This window comes from Carassius carassius, chromosome 40, assembly GCF_963082965.1.
Source record: "Carassius carassius chromosome 40, fCarCar2.1, whole genome shotgun sequence".
In the NCBI taxonomy this organism is placed as follows: domain Eukaryota; kingdom Metazoa; phylum Chordata; class Actinopteri; order Cypriniformes; family Cyprinidae; genus Carassius; species Carassius carassius.
This window is the reverse complement of record NC_081794.1, coordinates 21882024-21908193: the sequence shown is the minus strand read 5'-3', so window position 1 is coordinate 21908193 and position 26170 is coordinate 21882024. Positions and strand designations below refer to the sequence as shown.

At 39.2% G+C, this 26170-nt stretch overlaps 1 protein-coding gene and 1 long non-coding RNA gene across 2 annotated transcripts; one reads left to right on the top strand and one right to left on the bottom strand.

The window, feature by feature from the left end:
• Positions 1-1115: 1115 nt before the first annotated feature.
• LOC132122382 (uncharacterized) lies at positions 1116-1526 on the top strand. The gene is made up of 2 exons (XR_009426371.1): positions 1116-1244; positions 1294-1526. It is a non-coding gene; the product is annotated as an uncharacterized LOC132122382 (long non-coding RNA).
• On the bottom strand, positions 1300-25499 carry fasn (fatty acid synthase). Its single transcript, XM_059532588.1, has 42 exons — positions 25262-25499; positions 22237-22386; positions 21776-21928; positions 19175-19348; positions 18708-18908; positions 17688-17810; positions 17157-17272; positions 16574-16708; positions 15972-16434; positions 14391-14578; positions 13796-13985; positions 13527-13621; positions 12894-13028; positions 12586-12789; positions 12381-12496; positions 12115-12290; positions 11843-12034; positions 11086-11166; positions 10774-10959; positions 10491-10670; positions 10205-10408; positions 9430-9743; positions 8960-9346; positions 8546-8716; positions 8041-8156; positions 7749-7903; positions 7430-7633; positions 7185-7335; positions 6922-7100; positions 6538-6657; positions 6310-6432; positions 5969-6192; positions 5678-5879; positions 5001-5152; positions 4828-4919; positions 4340-4737; positions 4062-4250; positions 3614-3841; positions 3139-3350; positions 2954-3052; positions 2547-2798; positions 1300-2274 (listed from the first exon to the last, which is right to left on the bottom strand). Exons 2-42 carry the CDS (start codon positions 22361-22363, stop codon positions 2137-2139), a joined length of 7545 nt encoding a protein of 2514 aa, XP_059388571.1. The 5' UTR covers positions 22364-22386; positions 25262-25499; the 3' UTR covers positions 1300-2136.
• Between the last annotated feature and the right edge of the window lie 671 nt (positions 25500-26170).

The following is a 26170-nucleotide window of genomic DNA, read 5'->3' as shown; positions in this document are numbered from 1 at the left end:
TTCAGTACTTTTGCACGATTTCTCTGTATACTTTGCTACATGCATAAATAATTTGACAGTTTGTGAAATTCCTTTCTTTGGTCAGAGATCAGGTGGTCATGTGTTCTGATCTTCTATGCATGCCCATTCAGATCACACTTTATAGACTGCTTTTTTTTTCTTTCTTTTTTTTGTAAATATGTAAATATTATTTTGGATTCTAAAGCCCAAGTTTTTTTCTTTTTTGCATTATGAAACTCTTAAGCAAGAATATTAGTTTTTTTATTAATTAACGAGTATACTTTGTTACACTTTTTACTTTTGTTTAGAATAAAATGATTTGATAACATTGGTTCAAATTGGATCATCATACATGTTTAGCTTCACTTGGTTACTTAATCATTAAATCTGTAGAACCAGAACATCTAATATTTGACCCTGTAGTACAAAATCAGACTTTGTGTCATGTTTGGGTCAAAATTATCGATTTATTCTTTTATGCCAAAAATCATTAGGATATTAAGTAAATATCACGTTCCATGAAGATATTTAGTAAATTACCTACTAATATATCAAAACTTCATTTTTGATTAGTAATATTGCTAAGAATTCATTTGGACAGCTTTAAAAAGCTTATTTATTCAGCTTTCAGATGAGGTGTAAATCTCAATTTTGAAAAATAGTTTTGTGGTCCAGGGTCACAAATGTTTGGGGAAAAACAAACCAGTAGGCTCTGGAGGTGTATGTTAGTAATAGCTTTTTATTTGGACTAGTACAATAAATACTGGAAAAATTACACCAAAAGAAACAAATATTTCAATAATAGAAAAACAAACTCTCTGGCTTTTCCAGCTTTGCTCTAAACATGGAAAGAAATCACAGTTCGTCACTGACTTAAACAATTAGTCTCAGAAATGTTTAGTGATTTGCTTTCAAACAGAAGACTTTCCTCTGTCAGTAATCACGTCACTGCCACATCGCCAATTTCACTCCTATACCAAATAACACTTCATTCGGACAAGATTCAGACTAAAATAAGATGTGATTTGCACTATGAACTGAGCTTGTGTTTAATGTGGACCCGGCCACAAGAATTTACTACAGCTAGCATCTGAAGTATTAAAGAAGTCAATTAATTACAGAGCATTTTGAGAGAACATATACATCTGAGAGACACCTGGAATAAGGAATGTTGGTACTATCCTCAAGAAGAGGATTAGAATTGTCAATACAATATTAATACTCCAGATAAGCAGCGACGCATTGTTACAGTACGAGCCGAGATGATTCACTCTGGATTGCCGGACATTTCAGATCAGTGTCGTATTTGCATTTTGCTTTAAGCTAGTGCAATATATATTTTTAAAGTAACAAATATTTTATAATTAACTTCTAACTGCAATGTAAACATTAAAAAGTCAATTAACCAGCTCTCTTAATGGTTCCTCTCATCCAGGAATGTTCCCTTTTAAATAAACATCAAATTGCACAGTTTAGATGTCCAGCAACAACAAGAGAACCAGTGTATATAATTCAGAAAAGAACAATGCAACAGTAATCATAAGCGATTTTAACTAGTATTGCTAAAGCATCAGTAACCGCTCACAATTGGTAAACAACAATCTCAGCTATGTGCGTAACTAGAATCCCAACATTGAAGATGTAGATTTGAATACAGTGAAGCCTTGACTCGCAGTCCGCATCATTAGGTTGGATGAATGAACATGAATGCAGTTTTCACAAAACCTTTAGCAGACTTGTGCAGGTTAGACCGTGTCAGTGATCACTACAGCTAGGCACTACTTAGGGTAAATGGCACTATGCTCTCATGATAGAAACCTGTGACATTTTAGTTTTCACAGTAACATGTCATGATTTAAAGAATACAATGAACAGCTAATTAAATCTTAACCGATAAAGCAAATAAACAAACATGCGTTTTTATTCCCAGCGTGGAATAAAGAAATAAAGGGTGATAAGCAATTGAGATTTGTAGAGAATGAGAAAGATGAGAAGGAAAAGGCTGTTGCATGTGTGAGAGGTATGAACAGATCACAAACGTCCATGCTTTAATACGCTGGGACACATTTTTGGTTTGTCAGGTGAAAGCAACAGTAAGGGTGAAAAAAAGACATAAAAGCTGTTTGCCGGGAAGGTTCAGCCCTCTCTGGTGCTGACTCTGGGTTCAGCCAGTGAGCTGTGGATGATGCCTGAGATGGACTCCACACCCTCGCCCTCTAGAAAGGTCCGGTGGTCTCCCTCGATCACATGAACTGACACCTTCCCATCACACACCTGCAGACATATAAAAATTATCCAATTATTAACACTGCAGGGATGCATTATAGCAACAAGTCTTTCTCTCAGCATGATCTCCTTCCCAGATTCAGAAGCACTTCCTGTGCAATTATGCTTGCCGTACACGGACCATGTTTAGAGCTAGATCTCAAAGGTGATGTCCCAAAATGTCCCCCCAAAAAAAACATTCTATTGTGATAATAATAATAAAACCTCAAATCATGAGATACTTAAGACTACAGTATCATATTTTTGGTCCGTATCTTTACCTCGTGCAGTTTGTAGTCAGATCCTAAACCATCGCTGTACTCGCTGCTGGCCTTGGCTCTCAGCAGCGTGACATTGCCGTGATATTTGGAGGTTGGAACATAGCGGTCGGCGGCCTTCAGTTTGTGGTAAAACGTAGAAGCAGCAAAATGGAGCATATCTCGGCTGACATTCTTATGGCTGGATGTGATCAGATCGACGGCCTTGTTCACACGAGCCTCCAGGTCTGACAGAGGTAACAATGTCTCCAACAGCTGTGTGAAAGATTAAGGATACAGACAGAGAATTAACTTTAGAATTGACTGAACTGGAATGAATTAAGTAATGTCTATTTGGAAAATAAATGCAAAGAATAAAGGATAAAAAATCTTTTCAAGAATGAATTACAAAGTAACCGTTGTTTGTGTACCTTGTTGTACTCAATGCTAGTGAACTGCTGGATAAAAGCACACAGAGCTTCAGTCTCTGCCTCGGACTCTTTGCCAGGGGTCAGTTTGGCTCTGTAACTCTGCCAGAGTAAAAACAGAAATGATGACCATGTCCTAGCATAGCACATAGCACTGCTTTTATGTTTTCTGATCTCTTTTACTGCACCTGTGTATAAGCTGCAACATAAGAGTGCGAGCCGTCAAACAGGAAGAGGTATTCCACAGGGCATTTGGCTGCCTGCAGCTGTGAGCACATCTCAAAGGCCACACAAGCACCGAACGAGTAGCCAGCGATGCGATACGGCCCCTCTGGCTGAACCTGCCTCACACACTCCATGTAGTATGCAGCAAGATTCTGGATACTGTCTAGAGGAGCGGCTACAGATGGACAAGACACAAAACAGCAAAGTTTATAACAGGACTGAATGTGAACAAATTAATAAATAAATATAAGAACAACATAATCATTAAACATAATTGCATTTTAAACAAATATTACTGATAAAGGAATTTTTAACAATACAAAAGGCAAACACTCACTATCCAGTAATATAATTTACAATAAAGTTTAAAATTAAGATATTAATATAAGTGTATGCAAGTGTAACAGTGAAAAGGGATCCTTGATCTTGTGTTTGTACCTTTGGTGCACTGCAGGCCATAGCAAGGCACGCTAAGCTTGCTGGTGAGAGTTCGGAAGGCAGCAGTGGAGCCCTCAATGGGGTGAACGAGGAATAAGGGCCTTTCAGCACTCTGGACCTCATTCAGTGGGGCCACTGTGGGGCCGTCTGGGTTCACCAGCATCAGGTTCAGATCTGACTCCAGAAGAGCTTGGACACCAGATCGCTTTGCAGGAGCAGCATGGGACTCTGAGAGAAACAGAATGAGATAAAGTTATAAATTGATGCATTATTCTCTAAATAATTCAATGTATCTTACAAAACATGAAATTACATCTCCTGAATTTATCCATTTATTAAATCTCTTAGCAACCTCCCAATATCTTATTCAAGATACTGTGGATAGCAAAATAAGTTGTGTAAAAAAAAAACATCAGGCTATCGATATTGACACGAATCACACGCTCACCCTCTTTTCCTCCTGATTGGCTGGAAAGCTCCCGCAACTTATTAATGGTTAGCTGTCGGATTTCCCTCATTGCCATAACAATGTCATAGTCTCTCTCCAGTGTCTGCCTAACCTCAACACCCATCAGCGAATCGAGACCCAGATCAGCCAATGAGGCGTCAGCATTCAAACTGCTCACGTCACGCACACCTGAGAAAAAGAGGCGACACTGTAACTTTAAAAAGCATGAAAAAATAGCAGCTTATCAGACTTTAAACATTTCAGGTCTGAGCTTTTACCCAGAATATGAGCCACAGCCTCCACCAGGTCCCTCCGTCCGCTTCCTTCTCCTTTAGCAACCACCACTTTCTCCGCCAACACAAAGCTGGACATTACAGGCCGCTGCTGGCACAGGAACCTATCCAGTACTTCCAAACAGGAAGACATGCGCTGCGGCAACGTGCCACCAATTACAGCGTCATTGCCACCCATGGTCTCCAAGACAACACCCACATCTCCAATGGCGCCCCACTGTATGGCCAGGCCTGGCAGGTTGTCATGTCGGCGCTGCTCGCACACTCGCTCCATGGTGGAGTTGGCGAAACCGTAGTTGCTCTGGCCAGCATTACCTCGGCCGCAGCTGACCGAGGAGAACACTACAAAGTGCTGAAGCTCTGGGCACTTCTGCCTAGTCACGCTGTGGAAAAGGAATCATTTATTGAAATTTGTAATAAGCCACAAGTGAACAGCTGAAGAAAGGAGAGATTCAGTCAAACCATTGCCCTACCTGTCTAGATGGATGGTTCCACCATATTTGGGTTTGTTGACGTCAATGAAGTGCTGTGGGGTCAGATTCTCCAGCATACCATCTTTAAGGACCTAGTTGATAGAGTGAATTATCAGTTATGTCTTTAATTTGACTACAAAGAAAGTGAACTGAAAGCAACAACTGAATATTACCATGGCAAGGTGGAAGATGCCACCAACTGGACCCAAGCGGCAGGCCTCAGTGATGAGATGCTCCGCCCCTGCCATTGAGCTGACGTCACTAGTGGACACGAGGACCTGGATGCCCATGGCCTGCCACTCCCGAACACGCTTGGCTTGATAACCTGTCAATACAATAAACGTTTTAGTGTTTTGCCTTGACCAACATCAGTGTACTTTAGTATCATTTATATACTAATCACAGTGTTTATCACTATTAAAAAAAAATATATATATATAAATATATATATATATATATATATATATATATATAATATAATTTTATACTTTTTTTTTTAGCTGTATTTGATTTTATATTCAATGAAAAATATTTTAATGTCAATTTGTACATTTTATTATTTTAATTTTCAAAACATTAAACTATCTAATTTTTTAAATTTTATTTCAGTTTTATTTCAACTAATGAAAAAGATTTTCAATAATTTTCCTTTTGTTATTTAAGTGCTTTTCCTTTTTTATTCATTTTTTTAATGTATTGGTATTTCTGTTTTAGCTTTAATTTATACTTGTTGTTAAATAAATAAAATCAAATATAAATAAATATACATTTTACATAAATAAGATTTACCTATAACTTCAGTTAAATTTAAATTTGAATGAAAATTGATCACATCCTAGTGCATATTTACCATTGCGGATGCCAGAACGTGATGTCAGCACCAGTTTACGAGCACCTCTCTCAGTGAGCCATTGGGCCAACTCCAAGCCGAAACCACCCAGACCTCCCGTGATGATGTATGAGAAAGAGGTAGGGAAGAAGGTACGGCAGATAGTGGGAATAAAAAGAGGAGAGGCTACAGGAACAGTGCTGCTCGTCTCCTCTGAACGTACCTGAGAGGTAAAGCAATAAGCACAGTGAAGGATGAGAAATCTACCATCCAATATACATTTTTTTGTGCAGGTTCATTCAAATTAAGCACCTGCAGCAGGACTTTGCCGATGTGTTTGCCCTGAGCCATGTAGCGGAAGGCATCCTCCACCTGGTTCCTCTCAAAGACAGTGGTACGTAATGGCTGAACGACACCAATAGCGATTCCCTTCTTCAGAAGCTCAGATACCTCCTCCCATTCCCTGTTCCCCTCCTCAAACAAAGCATCCAGCAGTATGCCGTGAAAGGCCACGTTCTTTAGGAACAGAGCCATACCTGAATCAAGAACAATTGGACAATTACATTTAACGCATGGAAGTGTAAATGTAAAAGAATAATAGATCTAAGATCATTTCTGATTGATTCAGAAATTGTTGTACATCTGGGGCGCACCTAGTGGTGTGTTGTTAGAAAGGTCATATTTGCCAATCTCCAGGAAGCGGCCATGTCTGGCCAAACAACGCAAGCTGGCCTGCAGCTTCTCTTCAGCTAGGGAGTTTAGTACCAAATCAACTCCTGAAAAAAAACACACACACATATGGTGGTTTAATTCCTCAGTCCACAGCAATTTAGACGCATTGCTGCTGTGTATTCAGAGTCATTGTAATGCAGACTATCCACCTTTGCCATGAGTCTGTAGCATTACATGCTGTTCAAATGAGGTGTCTCTAGAATTAGCGAAGGATTCTGCTGTAAGCTGTGGGAATCTTTCCTGCAGGTACTCCTTCTTCTCTCCAGAACCTGTGAATCAAAATGACATACATGTTTTTTTTAGCAGTTTTCACTGACTGTGTTGTACACTATTTTCAATTAGTGATATACCAAATTTAGTTTTTTTACCAGAAATTTTAAAAACCAAATTAATTTTCATTTTACACATTTCTGTCTTTTTGTGTAGATGTATTTGGAGTCCATTTACTAGCAAAGAGCTTAAGTTCACCAGTGTTCGTTAATTACAAAACACATCTTTTTAAATTGTTAAGGAACCAAAAGTGTGTCATTTACCGACAGTTGTGAAGACTCTGCAGCGCATACTAAGTGCGATAGCAATAGCAGCCTGTCCCACCCCTCCAGAGCCTGAATGGATCAGCACGCTTTCTCCAGGCCTCAGACGCCCTCGCACCACTAGGGAATAATATGCGGTGGCGTACACCACTGGAACAGAGGCGGCCTGCTCCAGCGTCCTGTACATTAACACAGCTTCGGTTAGCATTGAGAATTTTGGAGGAAGACGTCTCATTCAGATTCAGAGGTGCTAAGGTTCTCACCAGCTAGATGGAACATCCCAAAGGAAGTGCTTGTCTGCGTCCACACAGGTGGCTAGACCTTTCGCTGGCAGCAAACCCATTACACGTCGCCCACTGGGGTCTCGCCCTGAAAACTCCATTCCCAGCATGCATTGCTGCAGCGCTATGTCTCCTGCATGGACAAAATAACAAGAGTCTCTTTCCTAAGTCTTTTTATAGGGTAAGTTAGTGTGCGAGATTTAACAAAAACAGGATGGGGTACAAACCAGGGATGGCATCTGGAGGCAGTTTGCCAGTGGCCAGCATGATGTCTCTGAAGTTGAGGGAGGAGTAGTAAACACGGCAGAGCTGCACGTTGGGATTGGATGGGATAAAATGACGCAGCGGGGAAGCGATCCATCTCAGCGATGAAAGATCACCGCGAGTCAGGACATTGATGTAGGCCTGCTCTGTCAACTCCTCGCTAAGATCTAAACATGAATGCACAGAACAGAAGATGATCAAAACATGCTCAAAATACTTTATTCAATCAAAGACAGATCAGTCAGCATGTCACTGAAAGTCTTGTATGACTTCCTTTTTTACCTTGTGTTAACAACTGGTGTCTAAAAACACCCCACTGTCCATCACGGTACACGTTCATGACCAGATCCTTCTTTAGTAATGTCTTCATCTCCTTTTGGGTAGGAACAAGTGAGGGGACGTCAGCATCCTTGGTTAGATTAGAAACAAATGCACACCTATTGGAGAGGAGAAAATTTTAACATGAATACTGCCTATACTACAAAACATTCAATTGCATAATAACATAAAAATAAAATAACATAAAAGTACAGTAGCATATGTGGAACACTAATTGCGCAGGAATTGGACGGACCGTATACGGTTGCCTCCGGGCTCTTGTCTGAGGCAGTTCACCATTCCCACCACTCCATTATGACCCTTAGTGGCAATGAGCCAGACTGGGATATCAGATGACTCAGCTAAAGTGCTCTAATAAGGAAAAAAAAAAGGGACAGAAAGGGTGCATTAGGATTCATTTAATGAGTCTGCCGATTGGTTTTAGCATGCTGTTATGGGATTGCTCTTGGAGGGCTTGGCAACACCACTAATGAGTTTGCATGATTAATATCATGATGAAACCAAGGTAGTGACAAATTTGCCTCCCATATTATCAAAAAATACTAACAATTGTAGGGCATATCTATCAGTTGCTGATTGGATTTTGAGACAGTTATGACATTTTTGATTAAACATTACATGGTCACTTTTTTCCATAAAAAAAAAATATACATGGATGAATAATTCAAAGTAAGATCTATAACCTGTAAGTATTTTTTAAACCTATATTGTCAGCATTTTATGCTGATTTTAATAATCACCTTTAGAGTCTCCACCCATTTATAGTCAGTAGGGTCCACAAAAATAAGGATAGGTTGATCCGGAGGGGACTGTTGGCGCTTGTGGCAGAGGAAGAGAGCCGAGCCGTAGAAGGACTTTCTCAGCATGACCACATTTAAAGAGGCCTTTTGGAAGAGCTCCTCCCATTCGGTCTGAAAACAAAAAACTATTCTGTTTAAAACCTGAGAACGTTGCAATGAGACAGACAAAACTAAAACAAAGAACAGACAAAACAATGCCAAGTTATTTAATGTTGTTACTGAAAAACCACTTTGTTATTCACTTTCATTAATGTTTAATGTATATTTAATTTTCATTGAATATAAAATCAAATACATGTTTAATTTATGTCATTTATGTTTCATTTAAGCACGTTATAGTTTTTAAGAACACACCTGTGTCAACAAACCCTGAAGGTTGTTTTGAGATGTGAGGAAGGCTACCGTCTCTCCCAGTGTGTCTCCTCTCAGTAAAGTGTGAAGCAAAACAAAACCGCCTTCCCTCACAGCTGAAGTCAGGTTCTCTATCAGAAGTGCAAGGTTGGTCGTTTGCCCTGTTGCACAGTTACACACAACCAGGTCAGCCCCATCCAGACCGCCTGTTGCTGGGCCCTGAAGAGGGTCCCACTGAGCGGTTGAGATGCCCTGCTCTGCCAGGGAGCTCTGGTGAGCAGAAAGCTGGTCAATGGAGACATCTGACGCCGTGTAGTCAAGACGCAACATTGGCTGGATATTGAGGAGACCAACAGCCCGAGAAAACACATGACCGTTGGCGGCTAGAGCCTGAAGGAGAAGAACACATGTTGAGAACTTCAACTGTGTCATCCACCCCTGCCTATTTTCATCCTAAATAACTAACACCACACCTCCACAACTTTGAGTTTTCCAGGAGTGCTGTTCTCAAGGGCCGTGTCCAAGCAGTGACGTAACGCCAGGGAGTCCAGCAGGCCGTTGAGCAGAGGGTCCTGCAGCAGACAATCTCTCTCCTTCTCCACCATCTGTTCCAGCTCAGATCGCAGGTTTCCATTCAGCTCCAGTCTACACAGCACAGAGAGCAACCGCAACAAGCCTTTCTCTACCTCTGCTCCAATCAGCTGGCTCTCGGTTGCACCTTCTAGCCCAGGGATGGAGATCTTCACTCCTTGATTGGCCAGCTTCCTCTGCAGATGCTGTACTAAACCTGCATATACAACATAGGAAAAGTAAGTACTGTGCCACTGAAAGAGTGGAAAATCCCCCAGAAAATTAAAACTGGGGACAAAAATTAAATCATTTTAGGTCAATCTAATTTTACAAAAATGATAAATATAAAACATTAAATTGATCAAAAGCGAAAGACATTTATAACGTTATGAAAAAAAATCTGCTGTTCATTTGAACTTTCTATTTATCAAAATATCTTAAAAAAAAAAAAAAAGTATCAATAATACTGATAATAATAATAAATGTAAAAAAAACACCAAATCAGCACATTATAATGATTTCTGAAGGCTTAAGACTGCTGAAAATTCAGCTTTGCAATCACAGGAATACATCGCATTTCACAATATATTAAATAGGAAACAGTTCTTTTGAATATAAAAAATTGTTAATGCAAAATGCCATGCTGCATTTCTCAATGGAACGAAAATCACAACGTGCCTTTGCAATGTCTCAGTTGGTCTCCAAGATTCTCATTGGTTCTCAGGCAATCGGAGTCTACATAGGGAACAAAGGCAAACTCCTCTAAAGTGGGTGGAGTCTGCTGCTGTTGGCGACGGGGTGCTACAGTAGCATGAAGCCCACAGATCTGAACTCCTCCAGCTGTTATGTTGTCCAGGCAGCGGTTAACATGAACATCCACAGCTGAGGACAAGAAAGTTTGGTCAGATACATTTCAACTTAGAAAGGGTTACATCAGACTTCAGGTAGATGGCGTGTTTAATACCTTTCTGGTCATCTGCATACTCGTTTACCCTCTCCTCATGGAGTCTGGGGTCCACACACACAGAGCGAATGCGAGTAGGCAGTCTCAAGCTGCGACCAGACAGCCCCATTACGATCATCTGCAGCATGGTGTCTAAAAATGTCACCCAGTTACCCGTCCAGTGAAGCTTTCCATAGTCACCTGGAAGTACCAGAATAAAAAGAGCTCAGGACTGGCCAAATCCTGTTTTTGACCCACATGGCTTTCGGCACTGACCGTTTAAGATGCATTTGAGGGGAATTACCAGCATTGTTAGACTCCAGGATTCCCTGGAACGTCTTTCCGTAGTCATATCCACGCAGACGCAGCTCTTTGTAGATGTCCCCGACTTTCAAAAGCAGTTTAGGATCTTCCTTGTCTACAGCCATTGGTTTATTCACCTCAGCATGGAAAGCATCAAGTCCAGCATCCTCCAAGACACTCACCTTACCTGAGACCACAAGGATATCAGTGTGAGTCTTAAATATTTCATTTGTCGATTTACAAATATCTTGTTTTACTCGAAAACGTCATGATGTATGTTGTGAATGGTGTCTCATGTTGACTGGAAACTCACCACTGACGGCCAGATTTCCATTCTCTGACACCTCGAAACGGTTAGTGGCAGGCATGAGTCGCACCTCTAGCTGGACAGACCCTGGGATGCAAAAACAATCTGGTTAACACTAAGTCACAAGGACTAGCTAACAACTAACCCGCTCTATTCAGTTTCAGATTTGGTCCACAATATGAAAGTACACTACAGTTTAAAAATCAGTAAGATATTTAGTAAAAGGTTATGCTCACTAGGGCTGCATATACTGTATTTGTACAAAATAGAGAAAAACAGCAATATTGTGAAACAGTATAAATAAAATAATAAAATAAACAATAACTGCTTTCCATTTTAATACATTTTAAAATACAATTTATCCCTGTTTTGGCAAAGCTTAATTTTAACAGTTGCTCCAGTCTTCAGGGTCAAATGGTCCTTCACAAATCATTCTGATACACTGATTTGGTGACCTTATTATTATCAATGTTAAAAACAGTTATCCTGCTTAATATTTTTGTGGAAACCATGATATATCTTTTGTAACATTCTAAATGTATTTACTTGATCAATTTAATGTGCATTTGCAGAATAAAATATTTAATTTCTTTAAAAGAAAATCTTACACTACTGTTTATAAGTTTGGGTTGGGTATTTTTGGTAATAATTTACATTTTTCCACATCTGAATAAGAAATAAGGTATATAAGAGTGCAATAGCAGATAGATAGAAATTACTCATCTTTGTTAGATATAGTGACTACCAGAAACAAATCTTTCACCTGTCTCGGGTAGGATGGTGGCTCTGTGGATGGTGACGTCTTCAAAAATAACAGCTGTGTGCTCCATGACTGCACCCAGAGATCTCATCAGAGTCCTCCAGGCAAGAACCAGGTATCCTGTGGCTGGGTACAGCACCCGACCATCAATGCAATGTCCAATCATATAGTAATCAGGAGACTCTGGGTTCATGTCTGCACAAAACATTAGAAAATAAGCACGACATGACAACAAAGATGAGAAAAACACCCATTTCAACTTCACAACTACCCACCGATATTGTATACAGTGGCTGAGGTGGATCCGCCTGAGCCAGCAGGGAAGTCCTCCACCTTGGGCACATCCCAGACCTGGGAATGATCCCACTGAATGTGAGGGGAGATGAGTGGGGTCCCGGTCGGAACAGGGTATTCAACAGTTGGGTACAATTTATTACTGTCCACATTAATTCTGCAGATGCAAGAGAGTACGCATCAACCTTCTGAAATGCTGACAATTTGAGGTCAAAACAGCTAGGAAATTAAGAGTACCAAAACCAACCCATTCATGTATATTTTGCCCACATGAGAGAGGAAGAACTCCAGATTGTTGGCGTGCCCTCTCTTCATTAGGGGAAGGATGGAACAGGTGGGTTTTAGGCTCCGCTTCAGGATGGCCTGAAGATTTATCAAGAGTACATTAATAATAGAAACAGATCTACATTTGAATCTTCAAGACATATGTATTAAGGTTAATTCCCTGTTACCTGAAGCAAAGCATGTGGGGCAATTTCTACTACCACAGCATTATCTGGCACAAAGCTCAGTCCCTCCTGAAAGAGCACAGGGCTGACCAAGTTATTGACGTGGTACTCTGCAGATGAATAGACAGCCAGTGGGCTCTCCCAGTCTGTCTGTGGGATGGACGTGCTGATCCAGCGTGCTGAACGAGGCCTTGGGCTTTTTATTACCTAGAAGAGCACACACAAGAAGTCAGTGTCTATCTGTGCTGAGGTTTTAAGATGCTAATGTCCAGCAGAGTGCACTGTGACACTGCAATGCCTCACCAACTCACATTCTGCAGTGCAGACAGAAGGGCTGGAGCAATAGAGGCCATATAATAGGAATGGAAAGCCACACCGGCAGTGCGCACTTCTTTGGCAAACACACCACTCTCTTTCAGCTGGGCAACAAACTTGCTGACAGAGTCCTGCATAACCAAACACTTGCTGTTAGGTACTAGTATACATACATTCTATATATTTAATTTCAATAATTTCTGAAAACCTTAAAAAACCTTAAGAATATTTTATACATGTATATAATTAAAGTTAGTTTGGTATTTAAAAACAACAAAAAAAAATTATATATTTAAAATAAGGCTGTATAGACTGGAGTAAAGGCTGCTGAAAAGTCGACTTTGCCAACATAGGACTAAATTAAATTTTAAAATACATTAAAATAGAAGTTATTTTACAGGTTATAATATTTGAAAAATATAAATAAAATAATTTAGCTATTTATAATGTATTTTATAAAACATTCTATAAAATAAACAGCCTTGATGAGTGTAATTCATATAAAAAAAAATAATAATAATATATATATTCTTTACATTTTATATATATATATATATATATATATATATATAATTATTCCCCCACCCCCCCTGAAATTAGGGTGATGTTATTTCAAAGAGGGTATATACCTGAGGCCCTGAGATGGTCACTGTATCCTCAGCATTGTGACAAGCAGGAACGACACCCTGTGGACACTGAGCTTTGCATTCATCCCACGTTAGACCTGAGGGGGGAGATGATGGTTGGTAAAAGGAACCATTGGTAAGCTTGCTAAAAAAAAAATTACAGCATACATTGCTGAACAAAAGACTAGGCAAAGCCCCCATGGAGGGACGCCTTGCGCTTAGGATCCAATTAATGAAGCAAAGCCCGTGAAGGCATCTGCTGCCACACTAACCCACTGCAGCCATGCCCCCTGGCGGCAGGTTGGCCTCTTTAATACAGCGTCCTCTCCAGTAAGCGGCCAGAATGGCCTCGCTGTGGCTCAGGGAGCCATCGGCGTAACCACACGCTAGCTCTCCTACAGAGTGGCCCACGATCCCATCAGGCTGAAGACCCATCTTCTGCAACATGTCGATCTGGGCGACCTGTAAATTTGACAGGAATGCATTCAGGTAGGTGAAAGAAAGTCAGGCCTGAAAATTGTGAGACTACAACTAGCAGGTCTACTAGGTTTGACATGAATTATTTAATAAAATGATCAGTTCTTTTGTCTCATAACTGATTGTGACGTGACAAGTTTGAATATGCAAGTGTGCCAGTTCCACAGGAAAGAGGAATTTTCATTTTTGGATCTCTTTACGAGACAGTCTTGGAGACGGAGCGGCTGTTGAAATCATGACTGATTGTGCCACTGTTGCAACAATTGGCAGGCCTACATCAGTTGCAAAGTTGTCAGGGGTCATTTTTTCATTGAGAAATTCTGCTGATGTCAATCCTGTTCAGTCACACCAGCACTGTACTTGGTCTGTTTAGAGCTGGGGGAGACTGACCTGGATGGCTGCAAGACCAACAAATGCGTGGACAGTGTCTTCAAAAGTGCTCTCATCAGCATCAATGAGCAAGCGAGACACACACAACCCAATGTCCTTCAGAGCCACGTCCGAACGCTGGATCGATTCCCGGAACTCAGGCAGCTGCATCAGGCTACGGCCCATTCCAGCCCACTGTGTGCCCATACCTGCCAGGAGACAGATACAAACAAATAGACACAGAAATAAAAATCCAGCCAATGTGATCATGTGTAGAGAGACTTTCCATTATGGTGACTGAATCGTTTTGAATCATAACCTTCAAAAGGTTACATATCGCACATTTTACTTTATTATTTATTTCTACAAAAATATTTAAAAAAAAAAACATTAAGTATCAACATTTATTAAGTATTTTAGAATGATTTCTGACGGATCATGTGACACTGAAGACTACTGAAAATTCTTCAGTTAAAATGTATTACAATTAGGGGTGTAACGTTACGTGTATTTGTACCGGACCGTTTCGGTACAGGGCTTTCGGTACGGTGCACGTGTGTACCGAATGACCGAATGCAATATTTGTGTGCGGGTACATTTTCGTGTTTCCAAACGAACATATTAAGTGGTGGAAGTCTCCCGCCCTGCAGCTGATTCTAAGGCCAGTGACACACTGGCTGCGTGGCGTGAGCGTGGCATTTCTACTGCGTGTCAGTTGCGTGACACCTGCTTCGCGTTCTCTGTGTCTTTACACACCAGAATCGTGCCTGATGCAGCTGCTGCTGTAGGTGACATAGAGGGAGGCCGCAGAGGCGCCGACAGACCAGTCTTCACGACAACAATATCTATACTTCATGTTGAGCATAAATATAAAGGCTACTGATAAAGGACACCGTCAACAGTATTGACGGCAAAATAGACTATGTTTGACAGGTGCAATATGCCAGTGTGTCACCGGCCTAATGTTTTCAAAAGGCATCACGCGAGTGTGAACATCACTACAACTAGGAAAAAAACGATTGTAATTCAAACGCAGCTCCCGTCGGCATTTAAACAGACCTTTGCTCTTAATTCCGATCAGTCCAACGCAATAACGAACTCTGAGCAGGTCTAAAAACTGAAACTGTTGATGTTGCACTTTACACTTTGGAAAAGTTATATATATATTTTTTTAAATATGAGCAGGCCTACAAGCTGCGATTGGTAATGCTGCACTGTAATCATAGTTATTTATTTATATATTTCATTATATTTTATTATATGATATTAGTTTGAGACAGAGTATTTTATTTAGTGGAGAACTTTGCAGCAGTATTTTATTTCTTATTCTTTTTTTATTTTATATATATATTTTATTAAAAAGTAAACAAATTGTAAAAAAAAGTTTATAGTAATAAACAACCTGCAGTTTAATGTTTGCATTTCTTTCCCTTACTGTACCGAAAATGAACCGAACCGTGACTTTAAAACCGATGTACGTACCAAACCGTGATTATTGCGTACCGTTACACCCCTAATTACAATACAAACTGGCTACTGTAAATTATAATATTTCACAATATTATATTACAGCCTTGATGATCAGGATTATATAGTATGTACCTGAGCAAATGTACCAGAGGGGTCTGGGTGTGGGCTGGGCTTGTTGAACCTCTGTAAGCTCTCCCTGTGCTCCAATCAGTGCATAGCCCCTGTACGACATGCTTGCCGTTGGAACTCCAGACACATCATTCAGAAGAGAAAGGTAGCTTGGGTTATCTTTATGCTGCTGGGCATTGTTGAGAAGGGAAGTGACCGCTTCCTCAGTGCGACCGGGTGCCTGCAGGAGTCTGGGGACTGAAGGTTGTGCAGCCTGAGCCAGTGATTTTGAGCCATGTGGACGCAGGATAACATGGACATTTGAGCCTCCGAATCCAAATGAGTTGATGCCAACAATGCCACCACGGACAGGTATGGGCTCCGACACCACTTGCACCCGGCCGTCCGTCAGGGCAGGAATGTCAGGGTTTGGATCATGGAAATGGATGTTGGGAGCCCAGACGCCATGTTCCAGAGACAAAACCACCTGATCGCATGCAACACGAGTTACTTGATTTACTTCACATTTCAAGCTGAGGGATTCAGCTAACAGATTTTTAAAGAAGCCGCTAAATAAGCTAAAGCTAATTAAAGCAGGAAGACCTGTTCAAAAAGAGTTTACATACCTTGGCAAGAGCCGCCAAACCAGATGCAGGCTCTGGGTGTCCCATGTTAGATTTGGTTGAGCCAATCAGAAGAGGATCCCTCTGTGACTGACAGAATACACTCACAATGCCATTCACTTCCTGAGGATCCCCAACCTGTAAAAGCAGAGTTATTTTCAATATACACATAACCACAAGCTAAAATATCTATTGCTTAATAACTGTATTTACTTACACAAGGATATATTAACTTAAAACATGAAATTATATGTACTTTTTTACCACCATTTCCTGCTATATATATATATATATATATATAGCAGTAATATTTTTTTTAATTTAGGATTAATAGTATTTAACAACAGATGCTTTTAATTTTTTTGTATTATTGTTGAGTTTTATTTTTATAATTCATTAATATTTTTATTTATTTAATTGCTTTTTGTTTTACTTATTTATTCAAACACAGACCTTAATTGGAAAATGGAGTGCATGTAAACATGGCCAGTGAATCAGGCATATATCGAACTGTTCCCATTCTTATTTTCAAAGCAAATCTCTTAGATCTTAAGTTATGCATGCGTGTAATTTCACAGTGACTGACCTTAGTACCCGTTCCGTGGGCCTCGATGTACTCCACCTGCTCAGGTGATATGTTGGCATCCTGGTAAAGGGAACGGACCAGGCGCTGCTGCATCTCACCTGATGGGAATGTCACCCCTGTGGAAAGAGGAGACATACCGCATTCCAAAAATCAGATTTGCACGTAGAAGCTACGACATATGCTTTTCTGGAATGCACACTTGAGCTACAGCATGGATTCTACTGTCCTCAATGTAGCAGCACATGATGCACAACAGGAACTAGAGGGGTCTGATGACAGACATATAACAGAGATTTCAAATACCCTGAGCCCTCACACTCAGCCAAGTGTCATGTTTGAAAACACTGGCGAGTAAAGTGTGGCAGGAGTCACTGGGGGAAAGGCTCAGACATCTATGACACACGTAGTGCCAGCTTTTATAGTAATACCAGGCTTCCAGAGCAAGTAAGAAGGTATTAACTGAGCTGATTTCACTCATGCTGGAGGATTTGAGGCAGATTTGACATGTGTGGGAAGGAAGGATGAGTTTACCTTGCTCTTTGTAGCCGTCTGTGTTATTGCCAGCATTGAGAACTGTGCAGTAGATTCTCTTGGCCATTGACTTCTTCGTCAGGAGTACTGCAACAGCAGCCTCCGAGCGACAATAGCCATTTCCTATAGGTTAAAAAATATATATGTATTTGATTTAGAAATATACTCACAATTCTTTTTATGTTTACTATGGGCAAGACACATATTTTTTACATTTTATGGAATGCTACTTTTGGCAAAATATGCAACATTTAGCAAAACATATATTCTCAGGTATTATATTCAAAAATGCAATGTGAAACTCAGGGTTATTAGTTAAGAGTTAACTCATATTTAATTAATTAATTAATGACATTTTATATATATATATATATATATATATATATATATATATATATATATATATATATATATATATATATATATACATACACACACACATATTTTAGTTCAGGTACATTAATTTAATTCAGTTTAACCTGAAGTACAAAAATAATTAAAACTAAACTAAAATATAAAGTATACTACAAATGACAAAAATAAAACTAAAATCACTAAAACTAAAATAGAAATATTTAACTAAATCAAAATATTAGTCTCATAATAGTAAGGCAATAATACTAAAATAACCTTGACTCAACTTGACTATTGATATCCATTCTGAGCAATTGAACAGAAAAATGATCAGCTGCCATTTTTAACATCACTTTCCAGACTCAGTATTTTGTTGGACTACAAAAGTAGAGACATATTTAAACTAAACTGGGTTAAAAAAAACACGCTAACTAACTGTTTTATCTCTAATATCATAAGTGGACAGAAAATTGCTAAATTAACCTTGCAACTAGCAGACTTCTGCTGAAAACATTTATTGTTACATGATACCTCAAATACTATTTTTTTGTCATGCACTATTCACTTAGAAGACTATATTCTTAGAATTGTTATTCAAAGACTGATGCTTATAGAACCAGATTCCTGAGAAAGCTTTAGACGTTACAGTGACATACGCAATCTCACCTGAGGCATCAAATGACTTGCATGTTCCTTCAGGACTGAGCATGCCCAGTTTCATGAACTGCACTGAGGTGTTGGGCTTGAGCAGCAGGTTGACTCCGCCCACAAGTGCTGAATCACATTGGCCGTGGCGAATAGCATTGAAGGCATTCTCCAGAGCCAGCAGACTAGAGGAGCACGCGGTGTCTATGGCTATACTGGGACCTGAAGGTTCGTTGTACATCAAACACCACAGTTAATGGCTGATCACATTAAGAATTCTTGCATAAAGTAATTTGAAGTAATCCATCTCAACTGGTTGTTTAAGTAATCCATCTCAACTGGTTATTCAAATCACATCAGACGACACATCACACCATACAGAAAGAATGAGGAAACAGTCTTTCAAAGCAAAGGTTCTGACAGCTCAATTCTGTCCTACAATGTGCGCGAGCATGGAGTCGGTAATCAAACTAGTAATGCTTGCATACCATTGAAATCAAAGAAGTAAGACAAGCGGTTGGCAAACATGGCCCGCTGGCATCCTGTCATGCTGTATCCCAGCAGCTCCTCTGGGTCTTTACTAAAGGCCTCTCCCGCCTCTGAGCCACTTACTCCAATGTAGACGCCAGTTTTGCTGCCACGCATGAACACTGGGTTAATTCCTAACAGGAAAAATCAACATGTTTTATATACACAAAATTACATTACAACTGGGTTAAAAAATGCACTATAATTGCTCTACATAGAGATTTGGCATCACTTTGGCCACTTAAAGATGTTTATAAATAATTTAAATACTTATATGCACCATATATACTAATAATCATTTTTTTTTTTTATCTTTTTTTTATGATCACCAAGGCTGCATTTATTGATCAAAAACACAGACTTGTGAAATACTTACAATTTAAAATAACTTCCTCATTTCTAATTTTCAGCAGCCATTAATCCAGTTTTTTTTGTCACATGATCCCTCAGAAAACAGTATATGCTCATTTGCTCCTCAAGAAAAAAATATTTTTATTATCATTGTTAAACAGTTGAAAACAGTTGTGCTGCTTGATGTTTATGGAAACTTTGCCACAATCTTCAGGATTCTTTAAAGGAGCGAAAGTTTAAAAGTACAGCATGATATAAATATTTTGTAACATTAGAAATGTATTTATTGTCACCTCAATGCATTCTTACTGAATAGAAGTAATAATAATAAAAAAAAATAAATAAAATTGGCCCAAAAATATAAAATAAATATTTAAAATTAAATTAAATGAAATAAAGTGTGGCATGTAAAGTCACAGGTCATCAACCATATTTCATATACCCATATACAACCCGAATTCCCGAAAAGTTGGGACGTTTTTTAAATTTTAATAAAATTAAAACTAAAAGACTTTCAAATCACATGAGCCAATATTTTATTCACAATAGAACATAGATAACATAGCAAATGTTTAAACTGAGAAAGTTTACAATTTTATGCACAAAATGAGCTCATTTCAATTTTGATTTCTGCTACAGGTCTCAAAATAGTTGGGACGGGGCATGTTTACCATGGTGTAGCATCTCCTTTTCTTTTCAAAACAGTTTGAAGACGTCTAGGCATTGAGGCTATGAGTTGCTGGAGTTTTGCTGTTGGAATTTGGTCCCATTCTTGCCTTATATAGATTTCCAGCTGCTGAAGAGTTCGTGGTCGTCTTTGACATATTTTTCGTTTAATGATGCGCCAAATGTTCTCTATAGGTGAAAGATCTGGACTGCAGGCAGGCCAGGTTAGCACCCGGACTCTTCTACGACGAAGCCATGCTGTTGTTATAGCTGCAGTATGTGGTTTTGCATTGTCCTGCTGAAATAAACAAGGCCTTCCCTGAAATAGACGTTGTTTGGAGGGAAGCATATGTTGCTCTAAAACCTTTATATACCTTTCAGCATTCAAAGAGCCTTCCAAAACATGCAAGCTGCCCATACCGTATGCACTTATGCACCTCCATACCATCAGAGATGCTGGCTTTTGAACTGAACGCCGCTAACATGCTGGAAGGTCTCCCTCCTCTTTAGCCCGGAGGACACGGCGTCCGTGATTTCCAACAAGAATGTCAAATTTGGACTCGTCTGACCATAAAACACTATTCCACTTTGAAATAGTCCATTTTAAATGAGCCTTGGCCCACAGGACACGACGGCGCTTCTGGACCATGTTCACATATGGCTTCCTTTTTGCATGATAGAGCTTTAGTTGGCATCTGCTGATGGCACGGCGGATTGTGTTTACCGACAGTGGTTTCTGAAAGTATTCCTGGGCCCATTTAGTAATGTCATTGACACAATCATGCCGATGAGTGATGCAGTGTCGTCTGAGAGCCCGAAGACCACGGGCATCCAATAAAGGTCTCCGGCCTTGTCCCTTACGCACAGAGATTTCTCCAGTTTCTCTGAATCTTTTGATGATGTTATGCACTGTAGATGATGAGATTTGCAAAGCCTATGCAATTTGACGTTGAGGAACATTGTTTTTAAAGTTTTCCACAATTTTTTTACGCAGTCTTTCACAGATTGGAGAGCCTCTGCCCATCTTTACTTCTGAGAGACTGTGCTTCTCTAAGACAAAGCTTTTATAGCTAATCATGTTACAGACCTGATATCAATTAACTTAATTAATCACTAGATGTTCTCCCAGCTGAATCTTTTCAAAACTGCTTGCTTTTTTAGCCATTTGTTGCCCCCGTGCCAACTTTTTTGAGACCTGTAGCAGGCATTAAATTTTAAATGAGCTAATTAAGTGGATAAAAGTGTAAAATTTCTCAGTTTAAACATTTGCTACGTTATCTATGTTCTATTGTGAATAAAATATTGGCTCATGTGATTTGAAATTCCTTTAGTTTTCATTTTATTAAAATTTAAAAACGTCCCAACTTTTCCGGAATTCGGGTTGTAGTAGCTCACGCCAGAAAATAACATTTGCATATATTCATTTGGCAGATGCTTTTATCCAAAGTGACATATATTGCATTCAGGCTATACATTTTTCAAGGGCATTAGCTACCACAAAACACCTTAGATTCAAATATTATAAGAGGGCAGCTGATACTAACCTCCATCGACGATGGCCTCGTACGATATCTCTAGCATAAGCCTCAGCTGTGGGTCCATGGTGTGTGCCTGTTTGGGATGCACACCAAAGAAGGCTGCATCAAATCTGTCGATTTCTTTTAGTTTTCCATTTCTCCGGGGAAGGCCATACAGACCTAGAATTTTTTAAAAAGGAATCAAAAGCGTTCTCTTCTCATCACCCTAAGCCTGCTTGTGTTTTAGCACATGAATGAGAGTATTAGCTTGGTGCCAACAGAGAGAAGAGAGACCGGCCCTTCATAAGACCCAAAGCCAGACAGACAAGGAAAAGCACAGAACAGCAGTCAGATAGGCAAGGAGACCAGCAGTTGAAAGACACTACAAACCCCAAGGTGGTCTTAAGAAAAGCATCATGATAAAAAAAAAAAGTTAATTAAGTCTAAATGTTATTTCAAATGATAAAGACATTCAAATATTAGCATACCTGGTTTCCACCGCCTGTCATCTTCTGTGACCATATCCACTCCATTAAAAAGGTTCTGCCAAAATTCTTCCAAATTGTTAGACTCAGGAAGGCGACCTGAAATTCCAGCTACAACAATATCCTCCATTTCTGGTTAGATTTTCTTTGATTCTAAGGGGAAAAGATAACAGAAAGAAACGGTCAGTCTGGGAACAGAAAATCTTGTAAAAATGGAGGGATTCTGTCAGCTTGATTTACTTTAGCATTATCAAGAACTGTGTGAATGCGAGCGTGTCATTCATTTTAAATCAGCGGTCTTTGAGTTGGGGTTACCGAGTTGGTGCAAAACTGGGGATAGGTGGGAGAGTGTGCTCTGGGGGCGTGGCCTGGAAAGCTGGACACTTTTGTTCCCCGTTTCAGGGTCAGAGCACTCAAAGCGACAGTATGGATGGGATTCCTGTTCATTCAATGCAATGAAGAAGCGGAGACAAGTACAAAGTGTCCCTCTGTTCCACTTTCCTCAAAACACAAAGGAGGGTTCCTTTTAATTCGGCGGACCACAGAAACATCATTAAATATGCCAAGAGAGAAATTTACTTATCTGTCTGTACAGCATGCAATGTAGAAATGCCATCGGTTATATTTTACCATCTTTACAAAGAATGCACAATAACCAGAAATGAACCTCAACAAGTCAGAACAAAATAACTTTTAGAAGTACAAATTAATTTGTATAGAATAACTTTTTGAAAATATTCTTATGCAGATATTCAGTTCAGCAGTCGCAATGTATTTTTTTGTAGATATGTGAAAAATCTGACAGTGAGAAGCACGTAAAAACAATGAATACGAAATACCTAACAGCTATTCAGCTGGTCATAACAACCTTTCACTGCATAACTGAGCTGTAAATGATATTTGTGCCCAGTAGCTATAAAAGTAGGGCAGATAATTTTGCAGAAATTATGCATCATAAATCAATTCACTGAATTACAACTGTCCAACTAAAAGAAAATCAGAGGAGAAGCATTTACTAACACTTTACATCTTTTTAGCATTTGTTTCAACATTGGAGAAATTATAAAGAAATTCTGATTCTTGTTTTATAACGGAAAATATATGATTCACTCACAAATCTTATGTCTTAATGTGCAAAAAAACAGGAAGAGCAGGATTTTCAGAGAACATTAATTTCACGCCATTTTGCACACAGACATATCACATAAATGTATGCATGTGTGTTGTAAGGTCTACTATAGATTTAAATATTTTATGATTAAACAGTGGTGAAGTGATGTGAAAGCTCTTTAAAATAACCTGACAGGGTGACTAGCCACTGAGAGTAGATTCAATATGAAACTTATATGTAAATAAATTGTTATATTTAGTTATAATTAGAGAAAAATAATACTTTTCAATTGCATAAACAGAATTAGCAAAAGTGGACAGACAAGTCCTCATATGCACCAGATTGTGTGTGAACGTGCATGCTGGTGAATCATCTAAAAGTAAAGTACTATTAAATGCAACAGTACAACACAGACATGTCAAAATGCAGTCAATTAACTGAACACATAGAGTAGACAGAACTACTAGCACCACGAAACAGCAATGTAACGTTAGATGTTAGTGTAAACCAGGCTACACTATCCTGGTTAGGATTACAGTAGTACTAGGAGTAAATCACTATTCTGACTGCTTATCATTTAACCACAAATACAACAACATTATGGTTTGCCAAAGCAGACTGAGAAAATAAATGGATTTCCGAATCGACTGTAATCTACCTGACCCTGATCCGAAGCAAGGATGTCGCTGACCGCTCGCCTCGCGACAAACTCCCATGATGCAGTGCTGTCATTATCATTAGCTGATGACAGTATTAAAGTCGTAAAGTCTTAAAACATGAGCCACACTCTTGCCTTAGACCAAAAATAAATACAATTAATTCGCAAAAATTCTTTGATAGACAGATGAAGATAATTTCTGCCTGTTGGGTTTGATAAGAAAGACAAGTATAAAGAGTAACAATTAACCTGACACCATATATGAACAATACAGTCAAATGAACCTAATGGTTCATTAAAAGGGTAGGAGAAAAATAGATGATTAGGCTGCATGTTTAATCCTGAAAAGCCAAGGTTGATGTAAACAGAGTCCTGTTATAGAAACTAGACTATGAATAGCCTGATAAAAACAGCCCTTTAAGCATCTTTTGACTGCTCTCAGTGATATAGTTAAAGTACATGACAAAACTCAAGGTTTCACAGAGTGGCAGATACCGCATTGACTCTATTGACTCAATTCGCCCTGATAGTTTTCCACGTATCAACAGATTACGTTCTTGTTAGGTTTAATATCTATTCTATTTTTTATGTTTATGGGAAGAAATATTCAAGGTATGATGCTATTTCTCTGACCAAACTTAGTAATCACACAGAAATAAGGCGAGATGCTGTCATCCTGTGATGAATTTGCAGCTACCAGCTAAACGTTTACTCACATTTGGTCGAGAGTGTGCTGGTTACGTTCACCCACAAGTGTGTAATATCCTTCGGCTGAAATTAGTGATGGGAAGTTCGACTCGTTTACGCGCATTGATTCTTTCGAACAGGTCCAAAACAGCGATTCTGTGATTCTTTTACGTCATGACGCAATTGCGTCATCACACGGTCCTAACATCTTTATCCCATGCACTAATATTACAAACTAAATTAATTTACATATATTGGGTTAAACGTTAAACGTTTTGCTTGTTTTGAATAAAATTTATATATTTTCTGCTGCCCGGCTATTCAAATATATTTTTGCCTCATCAGTAAAATCCTCGATTCACTTAAATGCCGGTTCAAAGAGTCAGCTGTAAGTTAGCTGATTCACTGAAAAGACCCGACTCACAATAACGATTCTTTTCGTTAGTAATATTATTTTTTCCCTGCTTGTTATAGAAAACTGTCTCGATGTGGCATGCCTGAAACTCTACCTTTACTATCTGGATAAACTACAGGTCCAGAACTGACACGATTAATAATATATGCTCTCTTACCCGGATGTGGGTACAGTTTAACGCCGTGGATAGAGTCGACTTCTATATTCCTCTTAACCTTTGTCGGCTCCCGGAACAGAATGGAGAGTTTCGTGATCCCCCCCTTTGGCCAAGCCCTAGAAATTACTCTCTCGCCCTTCCGAGTCCCTGTCTCTGTTTCATTTAAATGTGTGATATCCTCGATGGCCACGCCACATGGGCTGACAGTTTGGCTCTGAGGAGCAGTCCAATGAGAGAAGAGACTGGGCTGTAGACGCAGCCAGTGATGGGCTGATTTCCTACCGCGCAGAGAAAAAAATGCGTCTAAAAAAACTGGGTTAATAGAGTTCATCCCGACGTGATCACATGCACAGCAGCACTAATGTCTGCTTTTACGGGTCTGAGGGAGCAAGTTCAAGTTCAAGTTCAAGTTCAAGTTCAAGGCGACACGAGGGTCGCGTGTCAGCGGTTTGCAAACAATCCGAAATTGGGAAAATTCAACACTGGATTGATATTGAAACACAGCATCGATATTTTAATCTGTCATAATTACTTTTTTACAATATGGATAACCTGTCTGTCATTAGAAATGGCATCGAGTATGAATAATTACTGGATATAGTTATTGCTTATAATAGATTATAGCTTTTTAATTGTACAATTTCCTGAAAAGGGGTTTCAAATATGTTCAATGAATTTCATAAAATCTAGGGTTTCCTAAAGAATCCTTAATGAAATAGATTTCTTAATTTTTCTGTGTTTTATTATTTATTTATTTAGTTTTAAAGTCACTCCATATAGTTTCTTGCATGTTGGTAACACTACGCTGACAATTATTTGCAGGACAAAACTTTTCAAAATATTTTAAACAAAATTGCTTCACAATTTTTTATTTTATTTTATTTCTTTAAGCATTATACCAACATTTTT